Source organism: Hesperophylax consimilis, chromosome 15 (genome assembly GCF_061612785.1).
Source record: "Hesperophylax consimilis isolate HC1 chromosome 15, BYU_Hcon_1.0, whole genome shotgun sequence".
Classification (NCBI taxonomy): domain Eukaryota; kingdom Metazoa; phylum Arthropoda; class Insecta; order Trichoptera; family Limnephilidae; genus Hesperophylax; species Hesperophylax consimilis.
Genome location: NC_142850.1, coordinates 9901328 through 9913345, shown reverse-complemented (window position 1 = coordinate 9913345; position 12018 = coordinate 9901328). Strand labels below are relative to the sequence as shown.

Below are 12018 nucleotides of genomic sequence, written 5' to 3'. Positions count from 1 at the left end.
ATTATTTCTGATGATTCTTCTAAATTATAATCGTTAATCGTTTAGCAAATATTGTAAACGAACTCATAAGTTGAATCGTTGAAATTTACATTAATATTTAAGTTTTTTTTATTAATAATATTTCTTTTACATACATTGGTATAATTTTGCAATAAAGGAAACACTTTTTTATATAAACAGTTAAAAAGTAAAGAATAATACATTTAGCAGATTAACCAAAAAAATCCCAAATAGGCATCGCCAGTTCGTGGGTGTACTTGTGTTTATTAACAGTTAAAATTTTACTCACATACATACATTATCTTTGTAGAAGATTAGAAAATAGAATTGAAAAAATGAAAAATCAGTGTTTACTGAATTACAATTAAAGACATGATTGAAAAAAATAAAAAAAATAAAATAAAAAATGTTAAGTTACATCAGGTCAGATGTTACAGCAAGTCGGATGTTACGGCAAGTAAATGTTTTTATCAATGGTATTTATCCAAGACTCAATATGATTCATCAAACAGTAAAAAAGAAAAGTAAAACTCATTTAACAAAATAACCAAAAAACCAACAAAAAAAACAAAAAAAAAAGAATCATTTGTTAAAGTTAAAAATTTTACTAACATACATACATTATTTCTTTATCACTCGCTACTAAATAAATTATGTTCATTGTTACTATTTGTCTAATACCCAGACATAATCTAATTTCAAAATCATATCATCACCATGACATTACGATGACACATTGTCATTTCGCCTTTACAAAACTTATTTGTATTTATCGTTATGTATGTCTATAGGAACAGTACTTATCCAATAAAAATATCATTCATCCACATTAAGAGTGGATTAATATAATATACATAAAATTTATTTTTACCTGCAACTGTCATGTTCGCGCTCTTGTACGCAATCTTAAAGGTAGGTGCTTCCGTGGAGACCTCACAGCGATAGATTCCGGAAGAGTGTGGAACCAAGTTGGTCAACTCCAGGTCACAGGTCACTGGGGAGCAGCGGGGAGGGCGGGCCAGTCGCACCCCCGCCACTGGAAAGGGTAGACCTGGTGGCTGCAACAAACATAGCCAGTTAGATCAAATGATCCATTGTATTTATTACCATGAATCCAATAAAGAGACTAGATTAGACAATTTAGGGGTCCCAGGTTTGATATATTAATATTTATATATTTCTCAACTAAATTACATTATAAGTGGTCCAGAAGAGAGCTTCATTGATGATCCCGATGACACTGTTGAGACCAGAACCGAACAAACTGGTTCTTTTCAACCTGCTGGTGATCTTGTTTTCCCTATTAATTTCCTACTTCAATATAACAACGATCCCCCAATAAAGAAGCCATAATTTCTACAGTTGTATTAAACTCTTCGCTCTTTAAAAATTGAGCGGCCCCGGATTTGGCATACGGGTTAAATTAAGGATAAGAAGAAAAATAGTGGTAAAATTTCGCGCACAGCAAGCATCAGATTCAGATTCAAGAATTCCGCTGACATAAAACATTGACGAACTTATGTGGGGTAGCAAAGGACCAGATCCTTAGTCTAGCTCGAAAAATCCCAGCAAAGACAAAGGTATTCAAATCATGAACAATACTAGTGCTTGACTGATATCCGGATGGATCAAACATCGTCATCTGGAGGCGGAATGCCGTTTTTTATCGTTAGCTAACTACATGTCCTTACAATACCTATCCACCTCATTTTGGCTTTAGAATTGACTGAAAAGTGGGGTATGGTAGCTATATTCATATATGGTGGATCAAGAAATAGTAACAAGAAAGGGTGACAAACCGATGGGTCTGTCTCTTTTTAATTAACAAACACTGAACCCAAGATTCCTGTTTATAATTATAAACTCCATTTCACTGTGATGAAAAAATACCCGGTTAGTAGCCTTAAGCTATCCTAGACTAGACGTGTTTATCTCAGAACAATAGGTGGACGAGAGGAGCGCTTCCCCGAAGTCTAAGGATTATGTGTCGAGACAACCAGAGAATAAATTCACGGAATCCAAGGATTTGTTAGTCTCGAGTCTCGGAGCTTTCACAAGAACAAACAGGAGGCTTGAGACTTTAAAGTTATTCTCCACTAATGAAAAATTCGTTCTAAATAATATCAAACCTCGGCTTCCGGACCTTATTAAAAACCTTGAAAATTTGAAAACTAATTATCAAACTTCGAAGAAAAATTTCCTGATTTTTATTTTATTAATTTCCAATGTCTTTTTTTACGCAAATTAAGATTGTATTCTAATTACATTTTTTTTATTTCCACGAGAATCTTTTTTGGTGAATAAGATGATTTTGAATAAAAATTTAGTTTTAGTCTATTCAAAACGTTATATTATTTTAATTACATAATAATAACTTATAAACCATGTTCACTTCTTTAAAACACATAAGTAGTTTGATTGTTTCTTTTGCACATAATTACGCTGTGCATCAGATCTACATAGTGTTTACAAATACACACAAAAAATACATTATGTTTAGAAAAAAAAAAATCTCATTTCATGGAACCGGTTTCCAGGAATCAAACATTTTAGGTCTTGTATCACGGGAAATGAAATATTCAACACTTTCGAATCCCTGGTTGAGGCCTACGGAATGTTAAAATCCGACGAGATCAAATACCTGTTTTTCTGAACTATCTTTAATATAGGTAAGTTTTTAGATTTTCACGGCCAAAAGCATTTTTGTTGTATGTTTTTGGGATGTTATGCCGTGTTGCGCTAACTCCTTCTTTAGCCGACGTTTCGGACAGCGTTGCAGTGTCCATCATCAGGGCAGATCTTCGGATCTACTGGATCTGCCCTGATGATGGACACTGCAACGCTGTCCGAAACGTCGGCTAAAGAAGGAGTTAGCGCAACACGGCATAACACCCCAAAAACATACAACAAAAATCTTTAATATAGCATATTATTGCTGACATATAATACTGAGCATAATATTGCTCAGTCAGTTAAGCCTAGTATTCACGGATAAACATGACGTCACTGGCCGAGCGTCGAGCATATCTGGACATATTCTATCCATGTATCCATCCAGACGTACAAAAAATATCCTGTAACGTTATGCACGGCCGGACACGTTCGTACGTGAATGCTAGGTTTTAGCTAGAGGTCAAAAGATAAATATAACAAACGGAGAAGAAAACATGGAAAAGGTTATCATACCTTTCCTCCCGGCATATATCTGAAGACCTCTTGACCATCTTTCAGCCATTTGGCAGAATAGAGCCGCTCCCCGGCCATGTCGTATTTGCAGCTGAGAATGGCCATGTCCCTCGGATCAGCTAGGGCTGGGACTACCAGCTCAACGATGGAATGTGATATGCATGTTTCTGGAACAAAGGAGAGAACAATATTATATTCCTTACTGAAACATTAATATCTGGACATGTACGGCAGCCTTGGATATTAGTTTCAAAGAGAATAAAAATTTAGATCAGTAGCGGCGTGCTAAAACACCACCACCATTCGGAATCGAAACATTTCTTAATAAGGTTTAGCTATATTTGAATAGTAGTGTAGACACTTTAATTTTTTAAGTTACTCCGCTCAATAGTCCCAACTGCTCCCAACCGTCTGGAGCCAGTGAGACTATGGCATCCCCAATGTGGGTATGTTGTAAGGCTGAAGGTAGTGGAAATGGGAAAGAGATGGTGAGGAGAAAGGTGGTGAAGTACCGGGTTATTCAGATTTGGTCACTAAACACGGCTAAAGCCATTTCAAGCAGGGTTTCAATTCTGAATGGTGATTTTATACCAGAGTAATACTGGGGTAATACTTCCACTCTGGAATGTGCCGAAAATACACTATGTATTATTTTTAATTAGCTTTTTTTGTGAAATAACACAAATTAAGTAATTAAATTTTACTTGCGCACTCCAGGATTTGAACTTGCGACCTCCGTCTTGCTCGTCGAGAACCTTACCCCTCTACGACGGAGGCCGTCATTTTACCCTTTATCGTTGTTTCGCATAGTTATATCATCCTTACTATGTTCATTTTCCAAATGTGTTTCACATGGTTTCGTCATGGTTTGTACACAATTATGAGTAAATCACAGAAAACCATTACAGTCACAGACATATGAATATATAGACTAGAAATTAAAGGTGAGGGGTAAAATCAACTGTTGAAGAACGAAGGGGGTAAAGCTGACTGTGATTCGTCAATAAATCAATCTGACAGTATATAGGCATCTCGCATTTTAATATCACCATTTAGTTCTTAAAAATAAAATCTGCTTTTGAATGAATAGACATTTTTACACGGGAGCGCAAATTACTCGCCACGTTATGAACAAATTTGCGAAGTCCAAATTCGGCAAAAAAAATTCTTCTATTTTCAGAGTCGAATATTTTGTTTACGTATTTAGTTAAGACACTTTTATAAGTGTTCATAATTTACTTCCCAGTAACAACGATGCGCACACTTGGGAATCGCTACATTCGACCAATGTTGGAGGGTTGTCACAACCGCTATATTCCTATTAATAATAAAATATTGAAATCTTTAAGAAAGAAAAGTAAAACAACTTAAAAACAAATGAAATTATATACACACAGTTTTTACCAGCGATTCCTAAGAGTATTTGGAGTAAATATTTGGACATCATTTTGCCTTCCGATGACATTTTTTCAATTAAAAACAAAAAACATGATTTTCTATCACACATCGCCACTCGGTATAACCTAGCGCATTACGTGATATGCACTCCTTCTCGTTCCAGCAGTACCGTACATACGAAACAAGCGCGTACCTAACACGTGGTACCTAAAGCGCAAAAGGCAAAGGCACATCCCTGATTCTTATGCACACGGCTTTGTATTTTGCGTCCAGATGTATCTCGATGTGATAGTATATGTTTCTACAACTGATCCATATTATACGATGTGAATAAGCTTAAAATAATGCTTACATATGGAATGTAATACGACAATTGGGTTTATTCTCTTTTTCACATCTATTTTTACAAGTTTTCATATAACAAGCCACCATTTTGCCGTGTTATTTCGTAAAAATGCCTCGACCATAGCTCGACGCTAGTTCGAACAAGAATGATGACGTCACATTCTCAAGATTCACGGGAAGCCATACGCGAGCCCAGCCGGCTCCAATGGAACCGGTATGGGGAGTGGGGAATAATACGCTTTTAATCACTTAGGGCAGGTCTACTAATATTCATATGTCTATGATTAGAGTATTTATTTTTTAACAAAGACGGAGTACTGAATTTTAAACATCGTGTTTGACGGCTAAACGTAGTAGGTCACTTAAGAAGATAACATGTGAAATATAAATAGAAATAGAGAGTATTTTATTAATCGTCCTTACTAGGAGATCCTGTGCTGAACCAAACTAGGATTTTTATAACGTGTTCTAAAGGACACACAAAAAATACAAAATCTCTTATAGTTCAAAACAAAGTCACTATCCGCGTCTTTATGTTTGTGCACTTAGTTCTTCAAAACCATGCATTTAGAAAATTTCTTTCGGAAAGTTTATATATAAAACACATGCATATTATATTTGTGGAAAGTAGAGAAAAGTCGATGTTTTATAATCAAGTCGTAAAAAAATATTTTCGGGCTCTTACATTGCTAGCGCTGGCTAAACCTTATGAGATACATCAAAATAATAAATAAAAAATGTCTACAAAAAAGTCTTCGATGATTTATCTATCTCCTAAGGGTAACTCCCAGCAACGCCGGTTACCATCTATTCAGCTATTAATATATAAGTACAATTTAATAAATATATTTTTAAAATAATACAAAATGTTTTCAGCCGTGGAAAATTAAAAAATAATATTTTAGAATAAAACATATATTGCCTTGTTATAGAATTTAAGCAAGACGACCACTGGAAATAAATGTATCCCACTTATCCGTGTGGTGTGACCTGGACAACAGTATGGGCATCACCGAATGGCCTGCTTGTGACGCAGTTTGCAGAATGACGTCACGGATTTGTTCAAACATACCTTCAGTTTAATACCTACATACTATTTAAAATAAATTTCGTGCTTTTGCGCTGTTATTTTTATTTCCTTAAAACGTTCCGATAACTAACTGAATGAATTTAATGATCAACAAAATAACATTTACTTAAAAAAAATGTTGATATCGTAATATCTCGTTGATTTAACACTTTAACAATTTTAAATGTATATTACTTTACTACCTGGCTTTGCTCGATTTTTAATTAAAAAAAGGATTAGGTACGTCGGTCGTCTTGAATTTCTCTTTTTTATACTGAACGATTGAATATTATATGTAACACACAATATTATAGCGTTTTTTTTAGGTTCAAAACAATTGCCTTGAGTCAATTTTGTATGATTTTTTAAGTTTATTTTTCGGAATGACTTTATTGAGTAAAACCTCAAATTGTAATATTTAAATATTGAAGACAATATTAGTGATAATATTGTCTTCAATATTTAGATTTTTTAAGTATTTGAAAATTGTCTAGTGCCAGAATTCCAACGGAGGAAAATTTGTGTTGCTAATTTACTAAGAATTTTATTCAAATTATTGGTAATCCGGTTAAAACGGGATTGTAGGCCTTTAGCGAATGAATTAACAGGTTTCCTGATAAACGTTTAGTACATTTCGAATATATTATCAGATGTCGGAACACGTGTTTCGATGAATATGAAATGTACTAAAATTTTATCAGGAAACCTGTAATTTCAGTCTATAACGCCCTGCAAAGTCGGTTTTAACAGGATTACAATAAATTAGCAACCCTTATTTTCTGCGTGGTTAGAGATTTTTTCAACTTCAGCACAATGATTTTTTGGTTTACTACTAAACAACATATATACATACATACCTCGACCCGAATAAGTTCAAATCGAAATAACATTTTACAAATTCATAATGTTTCCATAACAATGAGATGATTTTCCATTATTTTCGTTTTCCGATCGTATTAATCTTGCAGCGGAGAGTTAATCAATGACAACTCCTGACGTCTTCGTATATTTTTCTTTCGGTTTTTCACAATATTTCCTCTCAGGAATTTCCGTCTTTGCCAAGTTTCGGGGAAGCGCACATTTCAAACGGTAGCTGGAAACTTAAACAACGAACCTACCCATAGCTACCTCAAGCTTCCCCTTTCTACCCCATACTACCCCTTGCTACCTCTCGCTACCCTAGGGTAAGGCGGGGCTGATTTATCAGACTTTGTTCTTCGCGCTCCCAAGCTGTCAATAAAAATCCAATAAACAACATGAATAAGTATGAATTGGATTGCCAAAACTACTGTTCCAAATTCCGACAGTTAGCTGATAGTTATGAGTTATTAAATTCACAATTAATTATTGCAAATTGTTAGCGTAAGTTCGCATTGTAATGATTATTCGAGAAATACTTTGAATTGTATTGCTGTGAATTGCCGTGAATCGGAAAAAATGAACAAGTTTTGGGAAACCAAATCAAATACATTTTGAAAGATTGGATAAAAAAGCGTAGGCACCGTTTTGACGGCCTCCGTGGTTCAGTGGTTCGATCCTTGGCTACGAATTTGGAGTTTGCGGGTTCAAATCCCGGCGTGCGCAAGTAAATAATATTACATTCACTTGTATAACTGCACAATTCACTTGCGTGCATGAATTAATTCCGGGCACGAATTAGGGTGGTAGATACTTTCGGTATCACTCTGGTAAAAGACCCTCATTCAGGATCGAAACAAATCGTTTTTACTGTATTTTGTGACCAGATCTAAATAGATCGATTCTGCGCTACCTCCCTCTTTCAGATCTCTTTCCCCTTCCCACTCAATAATACCTCAATTGAGGATACCATAGTCTCATTGGCTTCAAACGGTTGCGAGTAGTTAGTAGGACTCTTGTGTGGCACTCACATATTTCAAAAAATAAAATTATCTCATGTTTGCTGTATATTGTCTCTGTTTATACTTCCTCTGCAAGTGCTATGCCTCTCTGCAATAGATTAAGGTTGGAATCGACACTCAATTGCAGACTGCTAGCATAGTTTCATTTGAAAATATGTTACTACTGCATTCAGTTGTCTATTGAATATATATTTTAAAACATCTCAAGTGAGTAACCTCGTCTCGTAAAAAGTCATCTACCGTTTCCAGAAACTTAGATAAGTTATTTTGATTCCGGTATTTTTCATTCTTCTGACAAACACACGAACATAAAATAATGCTCCACTTTGCTTTTCTGAAATAAATAAAGTATAAAAATAATGAAACAATGAACAAATGCACAGATGTTAAAATACTGCTATTTTTATATTAAAATTCCGCATTTCCTAACTTTATTTAACATTTTTATTACCTGAAAGGATGTATTTTTACCTATGAAACTGAAAAGTCATGCGGGATTGGATGTACGAAGCGTTGATTTATTTATGTGAGGATTTACCCCATTATGATACGCTTAGCTCATTGAAAACCTGTAAGTATCTTCTTGAGTATACAAACATGAAACTAACAACGGAGTGGCTTACTAAAAATAGCTCCACCGGTGAAACGTTATAAATCTACCTTGAAAAAGTTTCGGTTTATTGATGAATATTGGTCTAATTATTTTTTATGTTTTTTATTAACAGAAGATAACAAATAAAACATATTGATAGATGTAACTAAGAACATCAGTAAGTGTACAGCAGACAGAGGGTTAATATTAAGAAAATTTGAAAGAAATAACAAAGTACGAGTATATATATATCAACCGTCCAATGAGGGTGTATAACAGTATGTTATTTCAAATGATCTGCATAAGCGTAATTATATAGTATATATTCCAAGCCGTTAATAAATGCCTCGCTAATTGAGAATAACTCGTGTTTACCTAGTACATAAGCATTCCAAAAGACATTATATTTCTAAATTTAGTTCTGGTAGGTAACATGATGTTCAAACCATAATAAATAGTTTTCTGCTTCGTGAAACTTCTGAAGTCCAGCTTTTTTCTTTTTTCTATTCGACTTTCTCAATTTTTTTGGGATGTGCTTATTCTTGGCGATTTTCACTGTGAAGTCTTTTTTTAATTCATCAGCCTTTCTCATCTGTGAGTGACTTAAAAAAAAATACCAAGATCAATTCTTCTGCCGATTTGTGAATGCTCCTCCCTCCGCTATTTAACCCTTTTCCAAATGATAACAACGTTTATCTATATTTAACTTAAGTAACGGACTCATCAAGATGAAGATAATATTGTAGTCGAAACATGTATAGATATTATAAATTAATTCAAATAGAGTAATTTGACTTCAATTCGTAAATTATATTATGACAAAGTAAGAACCTACCTTCGATAGTAATTTTTTCTTACTTTTTCGATTACTTGTTTATGAGATAAAAAGCTTAATTATTTATCAAACTTACTTGAAATTGACTCCCAGTTGAATCAAAAGGTTACGCTCAGAAGAATAAATAATGGGGCACAAGTAGAAATGCACGGTATTACGAATCAAATCATAGTTTTAATAAACAACTAACAAAATCACCAGGTGTTGCCTAGGATGTATTCTGTTTTAGGGGGTGGGAAAATGGTTGGGGTGGTTTATCGAAATCTGACATAGACAGTGACCTTCCTCTTGTTATGAAGATCAAATGAGAAAATTTTCGTCAATCTAGAAAAAAACTATATATTTGTATAAAAAAAAGTCCACAGCGTGACATTTCTTTATAAAAGTTTATAGAATATACATTGCTGAAGTCCCTGGCATCTAGATAGGAATTTTCCTCTTATTTTGAATTCCAAGTGCACACAATTTCATCAAAATACTGCTTTAAGTGTGGGAAAGAGGATGGGGTTGGTTTTTAACCCTTAAATGCATACTGTTGCAAAACGGCAACATACCGTTCAAACCACCTTTAACTCTTTGGTGTATACTAAATGCATGCCGTTTTAGAATTATCAAGTTCACGGTAATATATTTTATCGAGTGGCTTCACCTTTTTTTTCTTTCGCGAATGTCAAATGTCACTTTTTCCTTAACAAAGTGAAGATTCTCGAAAATTGGTTGGAGGTTAGAATTACAGTTTTGTTTTGCTGTTATTATTTTGATTTTCTTAGGTAAGTAGATACAATAATACAATACTAATATGTAATAACTCGTATTTTTCCGGTAAACTTATTAGTTTTGAGAAATTTTTTTAGGTTTTTTATTTTTTTTTCATACGTAAATTGTTCATATTAATTTTTATTAAATACATGGTGTTGTAAACCTGCAACTATTTTATTTAATCAAATACCTATCATTAAAAAATTACAAAAAAATAAAATTCTTTATATTTCCTTACATATGCATGTAAATATCTACAAAATATATTTTTTTCCAGAAAAATAAATAAATCATGCATTTAAGGGTTAAAAATCTTATACAGTGACCTTACTCTTATTCGGAAGGTCACGTGTGTAAAATTTCATCAACCTCGGAATAAAACTGTAGATTTACATCTATTGGAATTTGGCAACAAAGTAACAAATGGCAAAAATCGTCTCAACATGTACTTCGAGAAATGTCACCAATTTCTATCGGAATTTCTAGTCAACGCGATATACGCATTGAAGTCTCTAATGATTCCTATAGATAAATAAATTTTTAAAAATTGTTACACAAAAATATTATGATGTTATTTAATTTTTGTAAAGAAATGCGGACATTCCTGGGTTACGAATAACCTGACAATACTTAAAAATATCCTACTACTGCCACAGTAAGCGAAAAATGTTGCTTGTGTTGTGGTGAAGACTTAGCCAGCCGAGGAATTAAACTCACGTTGCCTGGGTGGGACCCAAACGCGATGCTAACTCAGCCACCGACCGGTCTAATTGAATCAAGATAATTTATAATAAGTCTAATTAGTAAAAACCAAACGTTCAGGATACCTCTTCGTAAACCATAAACAGGAATTGTTTTGGGGTATAGTAATTAGTGTTGCATTTACTAAACCGCTGGGTATAGTAGCTTCCTGAAAATGAGAATTTTGCATTTAGCAAGTGCAAATATTAGTAGAGAGACGCTCCCTTACGGGACTTGAATGAATAATTACAAAGTTAATGCATACATGATAGGACCCCCCACCAAGACAAGTTTCAGTTCATTTAACTCCGCTTTGGTTAAAGCCGTCTAAGGAATATACTTCCTACTTTCAGAAGTGGAATTTTCTAACTACAAAACTGAAGAATTATTACTTAGAATAATAATTATGGACGTTTTAATAATGATCCTGGTTCTGCTGTTACTTGTAACATCTGAGATGTAATAATTTATAATTGTTGTTTTATATATTATGTTACTGTATGGTATGTTTTAGATATAAGTAAATGGAAGAGCTTCCAGTGGTGTTATCAGTTGTAAGTCTATATACTTTCAAAATGAATCTTATAATTTTAAATACTAAACAAAATATATTATCATGAATATGCATTTCTGTCATCAACGTGAACTGGCTTAACTACACATCCATTTAATGAGTAACATAATAATGCAATAATTTCATAAAATGTCGTTTGTTAATTTTATTTATATTTGTGAGTAAATATTAAACTAACATGCATCTAAACAAACTTGTAGGTAATTTGTAAACATTGTCAACGCTTTTGGGGTTCAATCATTTATTATTGAACAATTGTTATTGAAGTCAGAGAGCGAGGTTTTTAGTTTGGGTTTTACCGCTGGGAGATAAACAGTTCATTTGCCCGGAGTAAAGTAAATTTTATCTTTCAAATATCGAAATTCTGTCTTGAATCTAATAAACATAATTAATGTTTGCGACACATTCAAACCTGCTAGATACTTGCAAAATTTCCGTAGTATTCGGAATCGCGAAACGATGCTTAAAGTGGCTTTTGTTGCGTTTGGTGAGTAGATCCGAATAGCTAGTAATAAACATCTAAAACTTCCGCTTTCAAATCTCCGACCCATCCCCAATTTATCTCACGGAATACCCCAATGAACTTAAGGCAGTTGTGACTCTTTGGCGTAATTCGTTTTATACATTTTAAGTTTTTTT

General features: G+C 33.7%; 1 protein-coding gene across 2 annotated transcripts in view; it reads right to left on the bottom strand.

Annotated features, from left to right (window-relative positions):
• The window catches only part of LOC149417285 (uncharacterized), a 100608-nt gene that overhangs the window by 16389 nt on the left and 72201 nt on the right, over positions 1-12018 (bottom strand). For both annotated transcript variants that reach the window (XM_089639973.1, XM_089639974.1), the window contains exons 2-3: positions 3187-3353; positions 872-1058 (exon numbers count right to left, since the gene is read on the bottom strand). In XM_089639973.1, coding sequence (XP_089496099.1) covers positions 872-1058; positions 3187-3353 — 354 coding nt within the window. The remainder of the gene's footprint in view (positions 1-871; positions 1059-3186; positions 3354-12018) is intronic.